Source organism: Epinephelus fuscoguttatus, linkage group LG6 (genome assembly GCF_011397635.1).
Source record: "Epinephelus fuscoguttatus linkage group LG6, E.fuscoguttatus.final_Chr_v1".
NCBI classification, from domain to species: Eukaryota; Metazoa; Chordata; class Actinopteri; order Perciformes; family Serranidae; genus Epinephelus; species Epinephelus fuscoguttatus.
In genome coordinates, this window is record NC_064757.1 from 10978727 (window position 1) to 11003859 (window position 25133).

General features: G+C 41.0%; 1 protein-coding gene across 1 annotated transcript in view; it reads right to left on the bottom strand.

Annotated features, from left to right (window-relative positions):
* galnt9 (polypeptide N-acetylgalactosaminyltransferase 9) overlaps positions 1-25133 on the bottom strand; it is a 113092-nt gene that overhangs the window by 8629 nt on the left and 79330 nt on the right. The window contains exons 7-9 of the mRNA XM_049579498.1: positions 5100-5285; positions 3251-3388; positions 1086-1181 (exon numbers count right to left, since the gene is read on the bottom strand). Of these exons, the coding sequence (XP_049435455.1) occupies positions 1086-1181; positions 3251-3388; positions 5100-5285 (420 nt within the window). The remainder of the gene's footprint in view (positions 1-1085; positions 1182-3250; positions 3389-5099; positions 5286-25133) is intronic.

Here is a 25133-nt window from a genome sequence, read left to right on the forward strand (position 1 = left end):
ACCTTGCTTGATTATTATCTATCTGAACATCATGTTTTATGTTTGTTTACACCTTTAGAATAATTTTATTGATATGGAGTATGGTGAACCCAACTTTATCTTCAAACCTGAGAACTCCTTGTGGGTGTGCAGATCCCTTAAAACCGACAGTAAAGCCACATCTTACTAGTTCTTCCTCCATGAGTATAGATGTTCATCTTTGGGAGTTTATTACTATTCGACCCAAATACTTGTTAAAGTAGAATTCACCTTATGATTGAATCCACACACCACTTTGTTTCCACTTAAGTAGCTCCCGAATCTAGATTTATAATTAACTGTATTTACAACTCATTGTGACTACTTCAGTAATGATTTGCGACATCATTTTATAATCTGACCTCAGTGTTTCTTGGGTGTGTCCTAGCCGTTTACTTAAAAGCATCAGCAGGGACGTGTGAAAGTCTGTAGTTCTGTTAAATTAGAAGCAATCAGGCAAACATATTTGTCTCGATGGCGCAGTTGCTAGCACCACTTATTAAAAAAACATTTGATTAAACTTCTATGGGGCTTGAAGAGCAGAGTAATTACACCACATCATCCTGAGGAGAGTCCTCAAGTGTTTAAATGCAGAATATGTTGATTCACAAATCTGAGAGCGAGTATTTACGTTTGCCAGGAGGGCAATACATGGAAACCAAATATAAAAATAACACTTGTGATGTTACTTTGGAAGACTCTACACAACTGACTCAAAGCTTTTTAGCCATGTTCATCAGGCAATAATGCCATTAATGAACACAACCAGTGGCGTAGTCACGATGGACCCCAGTGCACGCTACTATGACAGGCCCTAGTGCATGCTATAGTGCACATATCATCTTGTCACATGATCAGAGACTTAACACTGGATAACATCAATCATGGTGGCAATCACTCATGAGGGCCCATTCTCCACCCAACGCATTGTTGGAGGACCCACTCTCTCTATGGGCCCCCCGTCTCACAGGCCCCAGTGCAACCGCACTGCCTGCACTGTCTATATTTACGCCCCTGAAAACAGCTGTGAACATGAACACGCAGACAGCTCATGAGTCTGGTCTGACCTGGGAGGACATGCCGTGGCATGGGTAGAGGATGGCTTTGTCATCGTCCTCAGAGCCCTGGTCCAGGCAGTAGCCGCTAGCTTTGCTGTTTCTCACCTGAAAGACAACACAGGAGGTACAGGTTCTTTATGAATGTTTGGATTTTTAAAGAAGAAGTTATGGCAGGAGTTAGGAAGAGACAAGAGAGAAGATTTTTGTATGGTGGATGCCACTGTATTAGCATCAAAATTAAAGGTTGTTTTTTACTTTAAAAAATATGAAAATAATTTGACGTGTGAAAATATTCTTATCAGTCATTATTAAGAAGCCCCCCGAAAAACCCTTACCTTGTTGTTTTTTCAGGTTTTGGTGATATAATAGATAATAATATTATTGTTAATGAGCTTCAGAGGTGCTGGTAGGTAGATTTTGCTACCTTTGGATAGAGCCAATCTACCTGTATTCCCTTGTTCATGTTTTTTTTGTTAAGAGAACTGTGTCCTGGCTGTATCTTTAGATTTAGCATACAAACAAGAGAGCAGTATCAATATTCTCATCTAACTCTAAGCAAGCAAGCATATTAAGCACAGTTACAAAAATGCTGCACTCTGGCATTAATTATAAAATGGACAATAATTGTTGCGCAAATTATGATGGAGGTGGAATTCATTTCTCTCATCCGCTTCAGGGGTGTCGGCTAATTAAAAACCTGCCTCATCCACAAAAAGCTATTTCATTAGCATGACATGTAAGGTAGGACTATAGGTAGACATTATAGATATTAGTGTGGATGCCTGTATTAGCCAAACCCAAGTGCACACTTACACAGTGCTGGAGATAAAAAAGGATTTTGCTACCATTGCTCAAAAAGTACTTCTTCCCTGCTGGCTGCTATGGTTACATTTGCCACAAAATCGGATCTGAAAGCAAATCATTTGCCAATTGTTTATTTCCCTTTAATCCGACCCATTATTTCATGCATGTTACGCTGCTTCCTGTCTATCAGATCCACTGTGGCTTGTTCACATGGCAGAGTCCTCTCTCAAAGTGATGACCTGGACGTGACAGAATATCATCATGCAGTGACCAGTCCCACTTCTGTCTCTTCCTCTCCTCCGGGCCTCCAGATGGTGGTGTGCATTGAGCATGAGCTCTGGCTCTGTGTGATTTGAATGCATACGGCTTCATTTCCAGGTTGTGACATATCTATCATGTGCTGTTGTCAGGGAAGGTTCCACTCGGCTGGTCTGGTCAGCACGGCCGAGCGCGGCGCTGATGCTCAGTGACAGATGAGACTCACTTCTGCGGCGGCGGCTGTGTGGCAACACAAGGCTTGTCGACAGATCTGAAATAGTGCCACTTAAGTGGCTGCCGCTCTGAGGAATCCATTAGCTGGGTGCCAGAGCCAAAGCAGGCGGCAGGGGAAACAAAGGGGGTGGTAAATTTACACAACTTTGATGAATCTAAAGGTTAATTTTTAGGTGTATTCTGACATTGCATTTGCAGAGCATATAGATTTTAACACTGTTTTTCACTGTTGAAATTGATAAGACGAAAAATGGTGCTTTTCAGCAAGCCTCCAAATAGTGTCTGACTCTGAGGTGTGTTCAATTCTTCAACCTGTCATAATCCTGTTTTCTTCCCCTACTGTGCTGAGTGTGCAGCCAAGCCCAGAACAATCAAGTTGGAATGGAAAACTAATAAGTGTTTAATTAAAACTCATTCTGAGGAATTTGCATCTAATCCTGTGTGGTGATGCTGTATTGCTATAGCAACGAGATACTTTAACTTGAGATTGGCTACAGTGAATTCATATTTATTTGCATTGAAGTGTAAGGCTGGAGACTGTTACTTATCTTCTCACATCAGCTTGTGTTTGACCACTGCTTACTTGCAAAGGGTTTTGTACAAACTATAACAGATGTCAACTCTCTGCTTACGTCTGCGTTTCAGGGGAATATCTCTCAAAAAAGACACAGACGTCACAGAAATGATCCTGATAATGTACAGCTCACAAATTAAAAAATTCTCACGAACTCATTTTCTGTATCTATATTCTGTAGAATCAAATTAGCTGTCTCTTTGTATGCATCCTCTTTAAACCATGGCTCTGTAATAGAATTACAGATGATGATATAGCAAAATCAACATGCAGACTATTTCCAATAATCCTGTTAGTGTCTCACCTCGCCGTATGTGATGGTGTTGTTGTAAATCCGCATCTCTGGGTAGACGTGTTCAAGGTACCAGCGGAAACTCCGACACTGCAGCCTCTTCCTTAAGGCCAAGCGCTCCGAGACATCCCCGAAATCAACCCCAGGGTTCTGTCAACAAACGGTGCAAAACAAAGATGAAATTAAGCTCTTAGCCGGCGGGCACTTTACTTAAGAACCAAGTGAGAATACAAGCTGCTGGAGGAATGGAAGACGCGAGAGTGTTGAGGTGCAGAGAGGACGCAACAAGCATTTAGTTAAGAGATGGATAGATGCGCCTGTCATGTGGGACCTTTATTGTTCTTTCATTAGACATGATCTGTGCTGAGCAAATTCTAATCAGCTGCTTAATTATGAGCCCTCACGGCCCTGCCTGCCTTATGGAGGTGGCTTCCCAGATTGATTAGGGGAATGCCTAATAGCTGTACTGCCTGGCACAGAGGCCTGATCCTGACACACAAAGAGGGCAAGAGAGAACCCATATCAGTATGTGCATATACAGTGCACTGCTTAAATCTGCATGAATATGCAAATAAATGTGCTTTCTGTATAGCCATAGAAAACATACACATGCAAATGAAAGGACAATGGCCTTCCCATGGAAACTGCTGTAAAGACACACCCACACAAACAGTTTTGTCATTACCAGACAGCGTTTCCAGGCAAATCCTTCTCATCAGTTTCTCCTCTCTGCTGGAGTCTAAAACCAGCTGCTGAACTTGCTTTCAACATCTGTTAATAATGAATTCTAGTTGGAAACGTCTACTTTTTTTGTACCATAAAGTGACACTAACAAATGCATTTAATTTCAGTGAGATGTTGTTTGGTATTTGGACTAGGGGCCGGCCACTGTTGTGAATCATAAAGCCTTCCCCCACCAAAGTAATTGTGCTCTCAGCGGGTACCTCAGACAATAACAAGAATCAGTGATTGTGTGCATGGGCGGGTTGGGAGGGAGGGGGGGAGGGGGGGGAGGAGGAGGAGGGAGGGAGGTAGATGGAATAATCGTAGCGTTAGGTCTTTGTACTGTACACAAAATAACTCTGCGCCACAGGACAGCTGGGGTAATAACGTGCCATGCCACTGTGTTTGTAATTACACTGGAGAAAGGATGTGGCCTGATTGGCTAGTTTGTCAAAGTTGCCCCCCTCCCATCCCGCCCCTCCTCCTCCTCAACATGTCCTCCGTGCTGCACTCACACAATAGTTACAACATTTCCCCAGCTGGTGCTTCCTACCTGCACTTAGTGAGTTCTCATGTAATGATGTTTGTGCCAAATTTGTAGATGACATGCAGGCATCAGCAGCATGTCAGACCTGTATGTGACTGCTACACAGCTGGTCATTGTTTTGTTATGAACAGCAGTTTGTTGTTTTGGGCAGCACTCAGAGGCCTTCACTGATGTCCTTCACTGACAGTCATCTCATTCTGCATGGCTGAAGAGGCAATTAGGATTCAATATTAAACTCTTTATTAATGAAAGTAGCTGTTTATTATTTTGCAGCCCATCTCAAAGACCCTTGAAAGCAATTAAACTGAACTGATGTGTGTAAAAATAGACTGATTAGACATGAGGCTCATCACTTGGTGCCCGTCTCTCATCTGTTTGGAGTGAGACTCTGCTGCCTCCTCGCTCTGCCTTTGCTCTGCTGCCAGTGTGAAGGTCAAATGGGATGAAATCTGAATTTTGAATTTCTATTGACTTGTGTCTCTGGGGACCCGGGCTGCATGTCTGAATGAACAAGCAAGAGGGGAAGAGAGGGAGCAGAGGGAGCTCAGGGTTTGAGGGAGGGAGTGATTTCAAGAGGGAGGAAAAACTTACGTTCATGGGAATGTTCCAGGCCATGTAGACGTGGGATTTGTATTCATCCATCCACACCTCAGCGGCCCGCAGGGCATTGCGCTTAGCGTAGTAATCTATGTCATTGTTGTAGGGCTTCTTGGTGCGCTCGATGTGAGCCACTCTGGCACATGGCAGAACCTCCATACTCCCTCCACACTGCCACACCTAGACAGCAACAGGAAAGAGAGTCCATGGTTCAATCAAACGTGGATTCACACAGGAATAGCTTTACTTTTTAAATATACCTAAACATAACAGGAATGAGAGAGGATGCTTCATATTCTCTGTTTCGTGCAGGGGAAATTAAACTCCTTCACTGCTACTGCTTACCAGAAATGTGGAATTGCCCTCAACATCACTAAAAAAAATGTTTGTGTGTCTGTGGTGGTTATGTGACTCACTGCAGTCATTTTGCATCTTTTTGTAGTTGTTATGTGTCTCTTTGTGGTCATTTTGTGTCTGCTTGTGGTTGCTTTGCCCCTTTTCGTAGTCTTTGTGAGTCTCTTCAGCTGTTTTGCATTTCTTTGTAGTTGATTTGGATCTCTTTGTGGTCATTTTGAGTCTCTTTGAGTGACATTTTGCAGGTGAAGGTCAGGGGTCCCTTGACACTTTGGGCCCCTGGGCCTGTGCTCTCTGCTCATCCATGATTTAGTCTCTAGCTTTTAGACTCAAAATATGATTAGAAATATGATAAAAAGACACTGAAATACCTCCTTTTCCACACTCATGAGGCATTTACTGGAAGCGGATTACAAAGTAATTGTTGAGATCTTGGAACACAGCAAGAGTGATACAACAAAGTTAGTCATGACAAGAAAGAAAGAGCTGTCAGAAAATATGATAAATTGTCAACAAGCCAACAGTTTAGCCAGATTATTTCTCACCCTGTGTTTTGAGGTCATACTGAAAGAAGTCATAGCCTTGCACAGGGTGTGTGCTGTCACAAATATGGCAAGTACTGAAAGTTAATATTGACTCCAGAGCTTAATTTGTAAACAGTGATAGATGTTTGCAGCCTTTTTTAGCAACCTTAACACAAGTCAAAATCTTAACAATTAACTCAGTAAGTGCTATCTAATTATTACCAATGGGAAGAATGGCCCAAACTCCCAAAATATAGATAATTTAAGCCTTTTCACAGCACAACTCCATTCTGCCCACACTATCTGCATGCTGTGTTTGTTCAAACAGTCACAGTCTATCATTCTATGCAAAATGGTTGACACTGATTCTGAACAAATCAAGGTTGCATTTGCAGTACATCGTACATGGCATGTACAGAAATTCAAATTTAAATGCAGGGGTACAGGTCAAACATGTGTCTTGATTAATGTGTCAGTAGCATCACGTTCATTACTGGATTTGCTGTAGTCATCTGCTTTCTGATGCAGCCCACTGATTAACATATAAGATGTATGCATGGGCACACAGAAATCTGTTACTAAATATTCCAGTTCACAAAGGAGTCAAGCCAAATCTACAGTTCAGAATGCAAAGTCCATTCGATAAACAAACATGGGAGCAGACTGCAGCATGCACAATGACCACAACTTGGAAAATTAGGACTGGATCTGAATTCATGACAACTCAGATATTGTTTTAGTTTCCAGTTGTCAGTTTTGGAATTTTGACATTCTTTTTCTGTTTTGCCTAAGAAATGTTTATACCAGTGGCTGCCCACCACAATATCAACATTCACTGCCACATATTGATTTTCTTTCAGCACTCATTGGAGTGCTGCATTTTAACCAAAACCGAACCTGAACCAATCGAAACCAGTACTAGCCAATCAGAGGGAGAAAAGGGTGGGTCATGCCTGCGCCATCCTAGAAAAAAAAATTGCTGCTGGGGACAGCTGATGATAACCTCTTGGCACACACAGTGATAGGGCTAACAATTAGCATCACACAGCTAATGGTTCCGTAATTAGCTAATGGTCATTAACAAGGTTAATGACATAGTTGAGCTGTTTCGGTGTCGGTTTAAATTTGTTGAGACTGTCTAATGGCTCAGTGTCAGATGTTAACTGCTGCTACTATGTTAACTCTGGCTAACCAGGCAGATGTTGAACTGACATTCGCTAGAAAGAGAGAGGCTCTAGGAATAGACCTTCAGGACTGTAGAAACACATAATCCTATGAATGTTAATCTCAAATGAGTGTGATGGAGGGTTTATGCAGGTATATAAACTTTTTTCTTTTCCTGGCTGTTTACAGTATACATACCCTTCAGCCAAAAAGCCATTGGGATATATAGGAGAATTAGCCACTCCCACATCTACCTAGTGGTGCACCCACCTCATCAAATACCACTACACCACTGGAGCCTATTATTATGAGTATTTATGCTACCTCTCCTTCGAACACTGGGTTAACAAATATTTGACTAGCTTCAAATATTCTCTATTGATTACTATTGAAGCCCAAAAGATTGTACATCACAGCAACCTTTACACTATTTCCTCTCACCAACTTTTCCTTTGAGCTAGCTGGTCTTTCTTTAACTTGACACACATGTGCCTGATGCTGCAATAAGGTGTTACTGTCCGTTATGTTCTGCTGAAGCAAGTGAAAGAGTGTGTAATAAATAGCTCTGTGAGTCTATGGCCCATAAATACAGAAGCCCATGAGTGCTTTGTGTATGGTAAGGAGTGTATGGAGTGATATATAAACCCAGTAAATATCTGTCGTCTTGAACAGCATCTATCAAAGCAGGAAGTGCTGATTGATTGCAGACTTGGGAATGTTGTGACACTCGTCTGACATACTCAAGGTAAGAGAATAATGCCAGGCATATGGTAGAAAAACAACCATTTCTTAGAGCGCAGCAAAAGATTTGAATTTTAAAACTCTCCCCAAAATAACACCCTCCATTGATATACAGTATGCAAATCTGCAAATCTGTGCCATGCTGTGGGAAAGTGGCCCGGCAGTTACACACTCACGCAATGCCATCAGAATGCCACAGCATATGGTAATGCCCTTCCAGCCGTACAAACTGCAGAGCCACCACCACCCACAGCCTCTTAATGATGATCACCACAATGCGTAACAGATGTTCTGATCCATTAACTTCTCTCTGAACCCAAAACGATACCCCCTGCATGGTGTTAAAGGAGACTACTGCTGCAAAACTATTTCCTGAATCACATCCAGAGCAGAGGTTAAGACTGTTGAGCTGACCATGTTTATTTAAGTAAATACAGCTTCTTCTGCTTTAGGGCATCTTCACAACAATCATGCTTGTTGTGCTTTATTTAAACTGTGTACTTTACCTTCTATTGTCTCATATATATATATAAATATATATATATATAAAAATATATATATATATTTTATATATATATATATATATATATATGTATGTGTGTGTGTGTGTGTGTGTAGTATTTTACTGTTTAGAATGGGTAAAATTGTATGTCATTGTGGAGTTGCATGCATCTCCTTGCTCTGCTGTCTCTCCCTTTTTATCATGAGACTACTGCTGCAGGAGTGTGAGCTCTCTGTTGGCAGCTGCTGTTGTGTTAGCTCATGCTAACTGAGCAGACACTGAACTGACAGGGAGGAGACAGCTCCAAAGGCAGTCCTTTTAACCTATGTAACGGCAGCAGCAGAGTATTTGCTGATTTTTATAATGATAACTTTGAATTTCTGGTTTTATTTTGCTAATTGACACCTTTTTTGGACCCCTGAATGCAAATACTTTGAACATAATTAAAATCTATTTTGAGAATTTTGGCCTTTTTGGTTTATCTTACTATACAACGACGAAAACGCTGTCTGTCTGTCTGTCTGTCTGTGTGTCTGTTCCACGTTTTTCTCCTCACTGACTTGGTCAATCCATGTGAAATTTGGCACAGTGGTAGAGGGTCATGGGAGGATGCGAATGAAGCAATATTACATCAACTGGCCAAAGGGGGGTGCTATAGCAACCAATTGAACCTACAAACTTTGAATGGGCATATCTCATGCCCCGTATGTTGTAGAGACTTGAAACTTTGCACAGAGATGCCTCTCCTCATGAGGAACAAATTTGCCTAAAGAACCCATAACTTCTGGTTATATAGATCTTCCGCCATTTTGTATTTTTTGAAAAACACTTAAAATCGATCTCTTCCTAGGAAGTTTGACCGATCTGCATCAAACTCGGTGAACATAATCTAGGGACCAATATCTAAAGTTCCCTCCTGGCAAAAGTTGGAAAACTTCCTAAAACCAAGCTTCTACAAGGCAATGAATATTGTGGAGGGCGTGGCTCATCACATAAAGGTGCATAAAGGGTTTCACCGATCACCACACGACTTTGTAGGCATATGACCACACATAGTCTGAGGGGACCCCCTTCATTATTGACCCGATCAAACAAAATGGGAGCGCTAGAGACCTAATTTCTTATCTAGGCCTAACCGCCATATCGATTTTTATTTAACTTGGTAGATATGTAGAACAGGACGCCTCAAGGTGACTGGAGAAATTTAACTGTAATTGGCAACTGGGTGGTGCTATAACAACAGAAACATGCTTAAAAATGGCTAAAATATGACCAATTACTGTGGCCCCCCTGTGGCCAAATGTTCATTCATTCATTCATCTTCTAACCGCTTCATCCTCTTGAGGATCGCGGGGGCTGGAGCCTATCCCAGCTGACATTGGGCGAGAGGCAGGGTACACCCTGGACAGGTCGCCAGACTATCGCAGGGCTGACACATAGAGACAACCAACCATTCACACTCACATTCACACCTACGGACAATTTAGAGTTATCAATTGACCTAGTCCCCAATCTGCATGTCTTTGGACTGTGGGAGGAAGCCGGAGTGCCCAGAGAGAACCCACGCTGACACGGGGAGAACATGCAAACTCCTCACAGAGAAGCTCCCACACCTGGGATCGAACCGGCAACCCTCTTGCTGTGAGGTGACAGTGCTAACCACCACACCACCGTGCTGCCCGTGGCCAAATGTTTTTGGGGTTTTTTTTTTCTAATTTTTTGTATGACTAAGTCATGGTATGGTATACTCAATGGGTACGGACTAATTAAGAAAGTAATGTAAAGATGTAATCTTTAGAAACAGGTCAGAAATATACACTTAAAAGGAAAAAACACCTAAATAACTCCCTTAAACAGCTAGGCACACTAGATTTTAGCAAATGTTATTCAAGTATGAGTAAATATTAAGTTAGCTGGGGACTATTTTTAGCTGTGGATTAATACATAATTGTTACAGTAGTGAGCTTTTTGGCAGCAGGATGGTATATGTGGGATTGCCTCAAAATAAACCACAGTGCCCATGTTCATAACAGTGAAGGGACATGTTACCTGGGGAAACAGTGTCCTTGATTCAGGGTAATTCAGAATAATAGTATTCTCCAATTATATGGTCATTTGAAATTTGTTTCTTACTCTTTCCTTCCTTATTGCCTACTGTGTATGTTTTGCTATTTATTGTTAAATGTAGGGTTGCCTGGTGAAAGTCAAATAGTCTTATTGTTTTATTTTTTATCTGTCAGTTTTCAGTGCATTTATGGAGACATTTTGGCCCCCAGATGTAACTGCAGACTGAGCGCTACTCTGTTTCATATTGCTCTCCGGTACATGCAGCTGCAGACCCAGACCCAAGGTGAGTCTTAGTTACATCACTGTCACCCTAAATGTCCCGCGGAACATTTAAACTCTCAAATTCTGTATAGAGAAAAAGGAACGAACAGTTGAACAATTGTATTGAATAGCCAAATCCGATGCAACTGACATAAATCTGAGTCGGGTAGTAAAGGGTTACTGGATTCGACCAAAATTATGACAAAATAACATTAAAATCATCATCCAGCTCTGTGACCACGCAGTGCTGAAACAAGCTGAGCATTTGTTAAGATAGCAAAAAGCCCAGTCAAATCACCAGAGTAAGCTCCTGTGGGCAGGCAAGATGTCTGAATCAGTAAGCCTTGAGCCATATGGCTGAGTGTGCAGCATTCATGGAAATGAGAGACTATCAAACATTTACCCAAGTCCCACTTACCATAATTTACATGTTTCTGTAATGCTCAAGGGTGTATGAAAAGCCTGTGTTTAATTGTATGTTAATAAAGGCAACAATTCTCTGTTATTCTCTCTTACTCTCAAACTCTTAATTGCCCGGGCTGTATCTGTAGTAGAGTAGCTCGCCAGGGCTGACCTTAGCTTAAACACCTCCATTGACTGGCTGACCCCCTCATCTTCACCGCTGATGATCCGCAGTGACCCTGGCCTAAAAAATCCATTAGTACTGTGGAGTAGGCTTTACTTTCTTTGCTGCTGCCCATGACAAGTGCTGCTTTTCCACAATAGCCTTCATGGTTGGTGCGGTAGTGTGGGTGTAAGTGCAATTCCAATTTAATGCCAAGTCTTTAGTCCTTGCAGATTCCACCCATCACCCTTTGCATTATAGTAAGCTTTGTGTTTTACCATCTTTCTTTGGTTTCTTTATCCATGTTTCCGGCTTAAAATCAATAGTGTGTGTGTCAAAGTATTTATGTGTGTTAAGTGCTTGTGGATATGTGCTAGGAGCACTCATGGATAATTGAAAATGTGTATATGTGTAATTGCAGTTAGCAGTTTGCCCGGCACTAAAAGTAAATTGAAGATCGATATTTTCTCAACCACTATTTCCAGAAGGTCACAAACCTTAATAGCTAACTAGGCTTGTGAAACAGGCTTTAGTTTCTTTGCATCACATTAGACTTCACGTGGTGTCAATCGAAAGAACCAACACAAAGTTTTTGTCTCACTAATGAGGGAAAGGATTATTTTCTTTTTTTTCTTTCGTATTGCAGCAGTTCACTGCATGTCGTTACCAATGTACCCCCAGACAGCTGATAATAATACTGTGTGGCTGTAATCATCTCAATAAGCATAATTTCTTTTAATTATATATCACAACATGGTGTGCTACAAATCACATACTAAGTAAATTGCAAGGAACTATTTAATGTGGCATCCAACAGAGAATAATGCTATATTATCTGCCAATTTTGGTGGCTGTAGGTGTTTGGAGATTCAGATACTTTTAGGGCAGGAAAAGAGGAGCTATTCCAAGAGTGTTCCAGTGCTGAAAAAAAGATAGCATTGCTGAATAAATTGAGCTGCTGTAGCTTCTTTCATACATACTAAGCTCTGTTCACCTCCGGGAGCAGGGGAGAGACTGTGTTTAAGCCAGCAGTTTTATCTGTGTGACTTACCTTGTTTGTCAGTATCTCTCAGTATAATTAGAGTGAATGATGTGTGTTTGTACAATTGTGCAAGCATGCATGATAGTGACCAAAACATTTCCAAAGCTAAAATCACTTTATATTAGAAGAAGCGGATAAACAGGACGCCTTTTTGGACTCCACATTATAACTCACTGGACACCACATCAGCATGTTGACAGCATTTTACAGTCTATGAAGGTTGTGATTTCTTTCTAAAGGTTACTGAGATTAACATTGGAGCACTGCAGTGTTTGGTTTTGTTGATATGTGACAAGTGAACACAAGCATGGCATCTGCACAGCAACCGTGTTAATGAAAGTTATTTTCTTCTTCTCTCAGTAGGTTTCCTCACCACTAAACTCAAACAAAAAACTAAACTAAAAAATGACCCTTAAAAGACAAGGGGCTGTATTGGGGACGGCGTGTCGCTTCATGTACCAGTCAGACGATTAAACATGAAATGTGATCCAGGGAGTTCTGTTAGACTGATACATACATGATTTTGAAGGCTTATCCGAGACCAAAACACTGCACAGCTGTTTAAAGCTCCAGTGTGTAGGACTTAGGGGGATATATGGGCAGAAATACAATATAATATAATAATAAGGGTTTTTTTGTGTATAATTACCGGAAATTTAGAGTTGTGCTTTTGTTACCTCAGAATTATACGTTTATATCTGCATAGGAAGCAGGTTCTCAACTACCGAGATCGCCATGTTGCACTGCTATGCTTCTATAGTAGCCTGGTACAGAAAAACCAAATACTGGCTCCAAATAGGGTCAGTCACAATTTTGCATTTTATGTGTCGGCCAAAGTAGTTAGCAGCCCTTCCACGACAAGATGTTTGGAAAAACATTTATTTCTTTATTGTGAAACTGCTTTATTTAGTGCTCTTACCAGTTTAAATAAGGAGTTCGTTAGTTTTGGAGGCAAAGAGACCTCTGCAGACGATTCTGCTCCTGGTAAAAACCACCTGAACAATGAGCATGGAATTCTAAACGGGATAAGTTTCACCTGGCTGCAATCTGCAATCCTCACTGTTAGATACCACTAAATCCCCTAAATCTTACACACTCTTCCTTTAAAATGTTTTGACAAAGTACTTAACAAAAGTTAGTAAAAAAAGTACTTTTTTCTAAATAATGCTGCATTTTTACTTGCCAGAGGCTCTGCATCAAGACCCCCACTGGACCAACAGAAATGAAGATTAGTACCTTCACAATATCCAAAGAGTTTATACAATATGGTGTTTCCTTATAAATTAAACTACCTAATATACAACTACATTTTCATGTTACATTGTTAGCACTTTATGTGGAGTAGAGGATCTGAATACTTCCTCTACCTCTACTTCATGTCTGTGTGCAGGTCTCAGGACCTGGCACAGCATCTCAGCTGCTTGACATGCCAGTTGTGTATATTTGTACATAATTCATTGTTGTAGACTTGGCTGTTGCTCTGTACACTATTTACTGGACTGCACCACCTCACCACAGTGTATTGTACAGTTTCCCTCTACATGTGAAATGTGTAACGGAGTGGAAAGACCACTTCTATGCAATAGAGAACATCTGTACACATTGTAACCTTTAATCTCTGAGTTAAAAGACAATTGGTGATGTGAAAAAAGCTAATCGCAAACCACCAACTACACAATAAAGTGGAAGAAAGGGGGATGAAGTACATTTCTTCCTTGATTTAACAGCAAACAACCTGCTGCAAGACATCTGCAGGGAGTCAACTCTGCCTTTAAGGATCATCAGTGCTGATGTGAACTTTTTCAACGTGTGAGAGAATCACCGATCTGAGGATTTGGAGGAAAAACAGAACAGCAGATTGCTGGCTCCAACAGTGTGAGTTACATTCCAGGAGTGCTCATAACTCTATCCTGCCGCCTGCATCTTCATAACTGAAGCTTCAAAGCATTAGCAAAACAAATCAGACCAAATGTCTGAATGTTTTCCTTTGACGTAAACACATAATAAGAATCTTGTGCTTTTGCATTCACATTGGAAAGCATACTAACAACATGACAAGAGCACCTCTGCTAATGACATGGTCTCACTCTGTGTTGTTGTTTTGCAAATCATTCAATATAATGATGATTCACACTAACTAAGCCAAACGGTTATCTGCCACTGCACTTACTAAAAAAAAACTGGAATACTTAAATACAATAAAATCCCTCAAACACATGGAATACATACATGAAAAAACACAATATTATACCAGAGGTACAAATGGGAGACAACATGCTGCAGTTACAGATTGTGTCTTTAAGTATTCTAATGTTATGGAAATATAATAAAATCTAAATACCAAATCAGATTGTTTTAATCTTTTACCCCTCAAGACATCCCACACATGGGTCCTCAGGACTGCATTTTGCACAAGTTCATTTGGCACTGACCCTTCATAAAATTGCAGCCTGCATCATTAAGAGGAGGCACTTAACACAGAGCACTTTGATGTAGTGATAATGTAATTGCTAATTTAATTTAATTGTCTCTGTACATGCAGTTAGTTAATTGCAGCTGGACCATTTGCGTGATAAGCTCCATGGGGCTACAGAAAACATCAGCCATAAAAAGCATAAAAGCTATTAACAGCAGTAAACAGGTTTCCATCAGCGCCATTACACAATACAATCAATAAACTGGGAAAATGCAGCACACAGAAGCTTATGACGGGCATTTAGACAGGCTTTGGATTTAAGATGTTGGCTATTTTTTATAGCAAAACAAAATATTCACACGTGGAGGAAAAAAATCCAATGAAACAGCATTTACACACGAACCATGGACACTTTCGACTGAACTTGGATACCATTTAAAACAATAAAAACAGGGGGCATCATCAGTGTGTCCGATTGGAATACTTTGCAAGGGACTGAATCAACCTTTAAACAGTCAGAGTCTGCTTGCAGGTTGCTAGTCAGCTACAACAGTAACAGAGAGAGCTGTGCATAAGATGAGGACGGTGTGCTGGCATTGCTCTACAGTTGTAGGGTCTGTGAATCGAAACCCATCCAGCATGCTATCACAGCACTCAGATGTGCCAATCAATTGGACGAGGAACGAGCAACCCCTATTTTGTATTTTGAGTTTCATAGCGTAGGAGATGCTGAGAGATGTAAAGTGCATACAGTCTCTTTCAAAATGCACCACATTGGTACAACACCGCAAACCGACATTCTTTCCCTTCAACAACAGAACCATGTGGTTACGTTTAGTCAACAAACACATGTGATTGGGTTCAGGCAACAAAAGCTTGAGGTTTGGTTTAGGAAAAAGAAACAAGATTTGCCTTTACAATCATATGGGAAGCAAACATTGGCCTCCCATGTGAAAGTGGTGGTGATGGCTGATGAATCCATCCACCATCCTTTTAGCACACCCTACTCATATCTTCGCCCCCTTCTTATGTTGTTGTCCAGCCGTGTTTCCCCCTGACGCCGTTGGGCACCCTTACGCAATAATGGCAACCAGCCGCTTATCATGCCAACGTGAAAAGACGGTTCATTTCGCTGGTGTCTGACGCCAGACGTCACTGCCCAAGCGCCAGCATTCGATGACTTCTAATGTGGAAAAGGACTGGTTGGGGGTATGGTTAGTTTGTGCTCAGGTTAAGGTGAATCAAATTGATGGCGCCCAGACAAACACTAGCCATCACAGAGTGAAGCGAGACCCGCTAATTATTTGAGTAAGGGGATAATGGCACACATTTTAAGATTGTCTCTCCTGGGAGGCATTCATTGTGTTGCACTCAATTGTAAACACCTGAAGTGCCAGAAATGGTTGTGTAGACGAGGAAAAATGTTGAGCTTCTTCTCTAACCTCTGCACACCTGGCCAATCAGGGAATTAAGTGTGTGTGAAAGTCGGGTTGTTGGTTTTGGTGTACAGAAGTTATCAGACACAGCTCTGCCTCTCACCTCCCCCATTTCACCGTCTGACAAGCACTTCCATAGCAGTACATATAGGCCACTTGAAAATGGCCCCTGATTTTCAGATCCACCAGCGCAACCTTTACTGAAACTGCAAGGGTGATATTACCAATTAGGCTTTTTCCTCAGTCAGTGGTCAAAATGGAAAATAGGGCAGAGGAGACGGAGCCAGTGAGCAGCTAAGAACCCAGATTGAGATGAGGAAAGGGAGTGCCGAGGTCAGTCAGACTTAATATAATGCCTCATCTTTTCAGACAGCTGACATGTTTGACGGACAGCGAGGAAAATTACCCTGCAGCAACAAACAGAGACCCCACGTTTGCCCAGATGAGTGTAGCAGTAGCCTGGGGTCACCCAGAGTTCGTCTCCACTCTCCGCAGCTATTTTGCTTGCGTGACTTAAACTGCTCGGCCACATATACATGCCAATTGGTTTGAAGCTGTGCGGGTATTTCATTTGAGCATTACTGAAAGAAATATTATTTGGAAGACTGATTCACTGAGTGTATTGATCTTTTCAAAAAGAAGAAGACACTGCATTCTGCCATACTGCTCTAAAACTCAAAGCCTTCGCTAAATGGAGACATCAATGCTTGTGTCTTTGCCATGGATATAAATCTATGGAAGTATATTTCTGCATCAATTCATTTATTTAACCTCTGACAGGTCAAAATTTCACCTTGTCCAACAGTAACAGCTGGATTCCTGACTCCCTTATTCCAGTTACAGTGGCCAGAGATGCTTGCCATTAAAACGAAAGTACATACTGAACTAAACTTAACTTATTCTGGTAAAAAAAAAAAAAAAAAAAAAACTTTAGGAACTATTCACAATTTAACAAAGGAACAAGGCTCTTTATTATAGGTGTCATATTGCAGAGTGAAATGTTGTAGCAGCTCTGGTTCACTGGGGGGCATTAATTGACTGCCAATCTACCTGCCTTCTTCAAGTTTCTTCACAAAACATCATAAAAATACATTAATTCCTGCTGCCATTTGTTCCTCTCCGTATGGAGCAGAAGATAATTACTACTGTGTCATTACTGCACTGTTGGCGGAACACTGGGAATTAACTTTATATAACTCATCTCTTTACTTTCAAACAGCTTCATTTATTTAGTATTCCTCTCAGCTACTGCGGTGACTTGCGATTATGGAAACGTCAGACGACTTTGTGCTCTCAGTTTCTGTCTACTCAAAAACATTATAAATAATGTCGCTATAAATAAAGAAATCTAAGTATCTATTCCTTTTTATTTTGTAGATATTCAACAGGCTCAGTTTGCAGGCAAGTGACATTTCAAAACCTGAACGGATGATCTCCCTGCAGTGTGACTGCTGCATTCAAAATTGATTGCGCAGATGCATTAATCCGGCAGCTCTCAGTCCTCGTACTTGAGTACACATCCAAGCAGGTTTTTGTCCCACTAAATAACATTCATCTAAAATCCCAGATGTTAAGTCAGTTCCTGACGTGACAGCAAGAAAACCAGATGGGCTGCAATACCTAAGAATTAAGACTGAGAAACACAACATTAGCGATACTGCCAAAAAACACACACTGGAATTGATTATATTTTGTATGTCCTGTTGACACAAATATGAGCAAATGAAAGATGACAAAACCTTAAACCTGTATTAATTCAGGTTCACCACATTGGGGCAGTGAAACAAGCTGTACACATAACACTGACATATTCTCATCTAAAAAAGTTAATATGGTTAGCCTATTACAAAAGAATTGCCTACACAAACACAGCTGCTAAATGCTAAACTATGGTCACAGGCTACTTGCTCAAGCCAGTTGCCAGAGTAAATGTTGGCATTGTACGTTTCAGCAAACCACAGATATGTTACATTTGTATGTAATTATGTAGTGGTTAAGTGGAAACTTATCGTTTCTTCCCTTAAAACAATGCTGTGGTTAACATGTGGTTATGTTTAGACACAAAAACCACTTGGTAAGGGTTAGGAAAAGACCATGTTTTGGCTTAAAATACCTGCTTGGGGTGGCACAGTCTGGGCTGGAAATGCCACTAATGTCACTAAAAACCACAGTTTTGTTGCATGTGGGTCCTGAACAGTGTTCTGCAGTTCGGCAGCCATCTCACATGGGTGACATGCCAATCAACCATCCCCTTCATCGACTTTAGAAACATTGATATGATACTCGTAAAACATACAAATGTAGCATATCCGTAGTTTGATGAAACCTAAAATGCCAACATTTATTGGACTGGGCTGAGTTGTGAACTTTGTCTGCTGTTTGGAGCTGGGCAGGTAGTGTTAAGTAGGTTTATAAGAGCTGATGAAGGCAGTGAGACTCAACCAAAACATCAAAGTTCTGGGCCAGTAATAAAAAGAAAACAAACAAACAAACAAAAAAAAACAGCTGAAAGATGCTAAAATGCTCCATAGAGCTGAGGGGAAATGCAGATTTGGGTGAAAAATCTTAGTGTATTTGTAACTCCCCTAACATTACAAATTTGATTAATTTTTAGTATAAAGATACTGATTATATGCTTTGGGATGAGGTAAAGTCAGAAAAAATGATTTACAAGTTTTTAATCCGTGCAGTGTTGGCACCAGGCTCCAGTGCCAGTAGACTGTAAACAAAACTGCTATATGTGTTTTGATTAAAGTTATTGGAATCATACACAGAACTGTGTCACAGGACTACCTTCAAGTTCACACGGAAATTTTCACAATTAACTTGGAAGAAAGCCATCCACAGACTTGCTGTATCCACTTGAGATAATGAGTTGTGTGCGCTCGGCTGCATCTGGGGAATTTTACACGTCCCTGTTTTTAATTGAAATGCTCTCCACTCTGCAATCTCTATACCCAAGGGATGTCTTTTTGCAGGATAATATCCCAAAAAGTCTCACCCGTTTCAAAGAAATGCCAGGAAAGGCTTATTGAGGGTGCAGGCCAACCAGACTGAATGTTTATATTTTCTCTCATCCTTTCTTCAAGGTTATGGGGAGAAAGACATTAAGACATTATGACAAATATCATATAAAATAAAACACAGAGGGATTTCATGGGATACAGTGGACACAATCCGTGTTTCCTGTGATGTGTTGAACCATCTTGTGCTGGCAAAGCAGTTATAGACACAGAGAAGGCAGATATATTAAAACAGAAATGGGGCTAACCTTTTCCTTATTTAGTATCAGCTTTGGTGTCACTATCTATGCAATGTTTATTCACACTAACACTAATTTCCAGTCCTGAAAGCTGTGAATATCACATGGTAGCAAGTCATTTTATTGAAGCTGTTATGTGAATGAGAAGAATATCAACAGGGAAATACAAGGTAACATAATAATGTGAAGGAGTACAAACAGCCTGGTTTATTAGCTGAAATCTATCACTCTGCATACGCCACTCCTCTAACAGGAATTTAGATTTTTTTTTTAATCTCATCATAACTCTGTAAGTCTCTTGGGCACATTTCACATTGGCATTTGAAGAGTTAAATATGCAATAAGTAATTTATGAGTTATCGATCTGCATCAGCAAAGGAGGAAATGCAGCATTGACGGGTCTCTGGCACAGCTTAGAGTGGCCTTTAATTACCATAAATAAATTCATATTTTTACAAAAGCACAAACAAGCTAATTAATTAGGACAGAGCTCTAACAATGTAACATCTAGTTATGAATTTAACACGTATTCAAAGTAACAGTGTGTAGTAATAACTTATATTTGACCAGTGTATGTTGGGTGGTAAATGACTATTGAAAGGCTGAAATCTGAGCACCACGCAAAGTACACTCTGAGTCACTGAGCCATTGTGTGTAAGGTGACATGGAGCCTGATCCTGAAGTCTTAGTTAATGCACTTGACATTTGACTGATGTGTTGCAGCTTGAATGAGCATTCAGTGGCCTCCAACCTGGTACATTTTTTTGACTGTAACATTTAAAATAATGACTGGTGAAGGAATGGTTTGACATTTTGGGAAATATGTTTATTTGCTTTCTTGTCGAGACAACTTGTTCTCATTCCCAACTCATACAGCAGCTTGGACAGTGTCCCAATGCTTCAAACTATGACACTCTAAATACCCCTCTAGTGTCAATTGTGGATACTCAGGGACAGTTTGCCAGTTTCTGCTCTTGTGACATGACATGTATCATGTAACGTCAACTATGAAACATAATTAAGAATCAACGTCTCCTGTGTGAAAGTGTGTTTGTTTGACCCACCCATCCCTACCCCACACCCTTTCTCCCTCTTTATACTATGTCATTGCTATGAAATACTATGAAATTATACTATACTATTATACTAAATTTATACTGTGAAAAATAAAGCTAACACAAAGTGCTGAAAAGAGCAGTTCCTCTAATGGCCACTTGAGGCTGGCTCCTGAAGCGAGTCAGTCCATAGCCACCTATGTGAATGGGGACAGCATGGTACAAAAAATGGTTTTGGTCTCTCTAATTTCAACATTCATGACAACTGTATGGGAGGTGCATGTTACATAACTCCCTTGTGTACACTTTAGTTAGGCTTGAAGTTACACATTTAAGGGTGGGGCCAACTGAGTGAAAGGCTGTCATGAGGCGTCATCAAAGCCTGTGTTTCAGAACCACCCTCGCTGCTCCAAAGCTCCACCCTCTGGTCCAAAAAACAAAGATGGTGGGAGCCCAAATGTCAGACTTGAGGCTTCAAAACAGCAGTCCACAAACCAATGGCTGATGTCACGATAGCTACATGCATTATCTTATAAAGTCTATGATGAGACAGGTTGGTTGAGAAAAGATAGGAGGATACATACTTCTGTCATTGAATGCTAAATATGAAGCTACAGTCAGCAGCTGGTTGGAGACAGGGAAGCAGCTAGCCTGGCTCTATACAAAGGTAACAAAATCTACCTTTCGATTTCTCTAAAGCTCATGAGAATTTAGCAGTTTATGCTAAGCTATGCTAAGTTGAGCTACCTGGCTACTTAGGTTAGCTACATATTAACTGTACAGAAAAGGGTGGCATTGAAAAGGAGCAAATAAGAGTATTTCTTACCCCTGCCAGAGTACACTGAGCCCTCTGTGTTTTTATTAAAACATATTTACAACACCTATTGACTCTCTGTGGACATTTTACCCAGTTAGTTAATATCTCACACTGGACAAAATCCCTGCCATTCTAGCCTCCCCCATTCCCTTCCTCTCAGGTCTGGTGTAATGATGAGTGATGTTTCAAAGCGTTGGGAACTGAAGGCTCCCTCCTCCATTGAGAGGCAGGATATGCCCCTCCCCACGGCCCATCACTTCATTTCATGCCTTCTTTTCCCGCCTCTCCTCATACACCCATAAAATGGAGGATGCTGATGGAGAGACTGATAGATACAGAGGCCCTTTTAACTTTGCCTGTCAAACGCTAATTCCATCCACTGGCTGCCCTTCGTCTTTGATATGCCTGCCGATTTGCTGGTGTGGCCAAAATCAGCGCATGCTAGTGTTCTTCAAATACTTTGGTCTTGTCAGATCATTTCAGGTTTTCAGCCTGAGTCTGAAACATCTAACAGAAACAATTACGTGAACGGGTTAACTAATGTGCAGATAATGAATGAGATGAGCCAACCCATGCTTGTTAAGTGTTACTCTATTTCCTAGTGATAATAGTGTCCACGGAGAGAGCTTTTGATGCTTCTCTATATAATTCAATTGTACCAAGTAGCAGAAGGATGTGAAATGCACAATTCATCTAAAAATGATCTTAATTACCTTGTCAAAATGTGTTCAAATTAAGGTGGGAGTATCTGCAGTCACTCTTGAAAGAGGTTTTTAATGAAGTTTATGATTCACATGGATAATAGGCAAGCTGACAACGTCTGTCTAATTACTTATCCCTTTGGCCCTGAACACCAAAGCAGCAACTCTCTGATGTACACTGATGCTCAGGAAGCCATGTCATGTTTCCAAAGTCATTTTAGGCTGAGGAGTATGCTACATGTCAGTGTTAAACAAACGGTGAACATAAAGTATACATTCCAAACACACAATCTGTTGAGGCATAAATTACAGATATAGCCTGGATCAGCAAGATCTAAATTATAAGCGAGACAATACAAGTGTTGAATTACCTATGCACGGAACGCACAGACACATAAATGCAAATCATGAACACGTTTTATAATGTCAGCTGATTGAATGCAAAACCTATGGTAAACACAAAGCATATGCAGAGCTGTTTCACTTGGCCATATGGTGGTCCTTCAATAGCTGCAGTAATTCCTCTGAAACAATGCCTCATTGGAGTCTTGTATTCACATTTTTATCAGCTGCATCTATTCTCGCTTGTCTCCACTCCCTGAGAGAGATGCAGACTCGAACATACATTAATGAACCATGGAGTAAGTAAACCTGAGTCCATTAAGCCCCGACCAATTGATTCATCCACTAAATAACGCTGGCATTGAAAAAGACAAACGCTCAATCAATATCCAATGCTATTGTTACTTTTATGTGGGCTGTATTGATGGAGAGCAGATGGCTCCTCCCATGTCGTAGCTCTACTATGTTGTGAGAGAATGAATCAGGCATGTAACAGGGATGGAATGAGCAAACAGAGCAGAGTTGTAGCCAAGGCTACCTACTGCAAGTCGAAGACAAAGTACAGTCGAGACAAAAGAAAGACTAGGATCAAACAAGCCCCGGACCAAGTCAAAACCAAGACTGTCAAAACTTGAGACCTCTCCAAATTCAACTAGTCTTTAACCAGTGGCCATTAAATTGTTCCTTTCTCAGAGGATAGAAAACATATCTACATGAGACAACATGAGACCAGTCTCAAGTATCACAGCCCTGTAACAGATAAAACTCCCACAGGAGTTATATATGCAGGTCTATAAAGCATCTACCAGATTGTTTGGTATGTGGTGTTTTGTCCAGAGGCTTATACAGCATTCCTCATTATGGCATGTATCCAATAATTTGTCTCCTCCATTTGATGAAGTGTAATACCAGGATTCCTCAGAGGCCTAAGATTTGTTCTCATCTATGGAATGACTCAGTTTGTTGGAAAGGGCTCACATATGGTCTGCGCCCACTGTCATTTGCTGCTTGATGGACATGAGCACGCCAGTAATTTTGAAGCTGCCAGAATGGCTGGTGTCCACAGATGGCCGGGGCTTAATGCCGCCTCATAACGACATTCCTGCCCCTTTCAAGGTGACTTCTTTGGCTGTGGACGGCTGCAGCTTGTACGAGTCGGAGGCAAGCACTACAGAGGTTTAGTTTGCTGTTCTAATAGGGTGTATGTCAGAAATGTTTAAGGAATGATCTGTATGATCTGAATGTTCCTGTTTGTAATACACAAGACAACACACATATACACAAAACACACACCAGTGTAAGAGAGTTCCTGGTGTGGTATGTTATGAATAGGCGGAGAAAGCATACACACCTCTGCTGCTCCCAAAAGGAAACAGGCTTATCAGGAATACCTTGCTCTGGGCTTATCGTAGCAGTCCCTGATAACTCATGCGGATGATATTAACATTTACTCTGTTAGTCCTGGTAAAGGATCAGTGTTAGGCCCTGCATTACCGTCATGTCACTGCATTCTTTCAGAAAGTTGACAGCAAACTACGACAGCAACACACCACCCACCAGGTAACTTGTTAAGTCTCATGGTCCTGTACCTGTGATTTGTGGGATAGGCTGACTGAATGAAGCAAATGTAGTACGAGTAACAGCAGTACAGTAAATCCCTAGTTTTAGGGTATGGTCACATGAGCCGATGCAGGTGAGTGACCATCACCTACTGAGGCATTACTCACGCCAAATGTAGGCAGTGCCAGATGTGATGCACACAGAAAGCTAACCTGCTAATAAATACAACAAAATATGATTTGGTACATTTTCTATTTTCGTACACTAAAAGGCAGTCTCCTGACTCACCGCCAGCCAGGGAGTATCTCTCATGTGGGGCAGTTTGTATTTTTCACAGCCAATATCATACAAAATCGGCTGGTTAAACAATGCAACAATCACTGTCTCCTTCACACATACTACTTTGGTATTGGTTAAAGCTGTGACTTCGCTGGTCAAAGTTCACCAAAGTTAAACTCCCTGTGAAGACGCAAATTTGCTTTGCAACTGGAGGCGAATGTTTTATTAACCTCCTTGCTTGCATTGGATAGAAGTGAACGTGAATATTCTCCAAGGTTAATTTCGCTCATGTTTGACCGTACCCTTTGAATCACTATCAATGAAAGGCAGAATTGCTGTGTATTTGATGGTGTTGGGAGTCCCGAGTTCCCCTGATCCTCATTGTTAACCTGGATTCATACCTGACACAAGGTGTTAATGGGAGTCCTGCCCTAGACTGCCACAACTTAGGTGTATCAGAAGTAATACGCATATTGTGCTTTAATTATATTCCCCACAGCAACGTCCTTAATCAACTTTGCAATACAAGTGATGGTGGGAAGGTCCAACTTGTCACAGTATAAAGTGCACACTGCCACAGCAGGGATACCATCAGAGGTATTAATCCAACTTGACCTAACCACAGTTGCTGTTCATCTTCTAATCCCCTGCTCAGCTTTAACCCATACATTAGAACAAAAATGAACATAAAACAGCAAATAAAAGTCACTTCAAAAATTACACACTTTACTTTCAAGGTGGGTAGAAGCAAAATACAAATTGAGCTGTTTAACCCAAACCTTTTCACAGTCTCAAAACATCATGTTTATCTGCAATATCACAATAATACCTGTACCCCAGTACTCTGAGAGCGACAGGAAACATTAAAAGTAAAATTTGGATTTGTCTGTATATAGCTGTATATATTATCATCACACATTTAACAAAGCAACAGATCTGG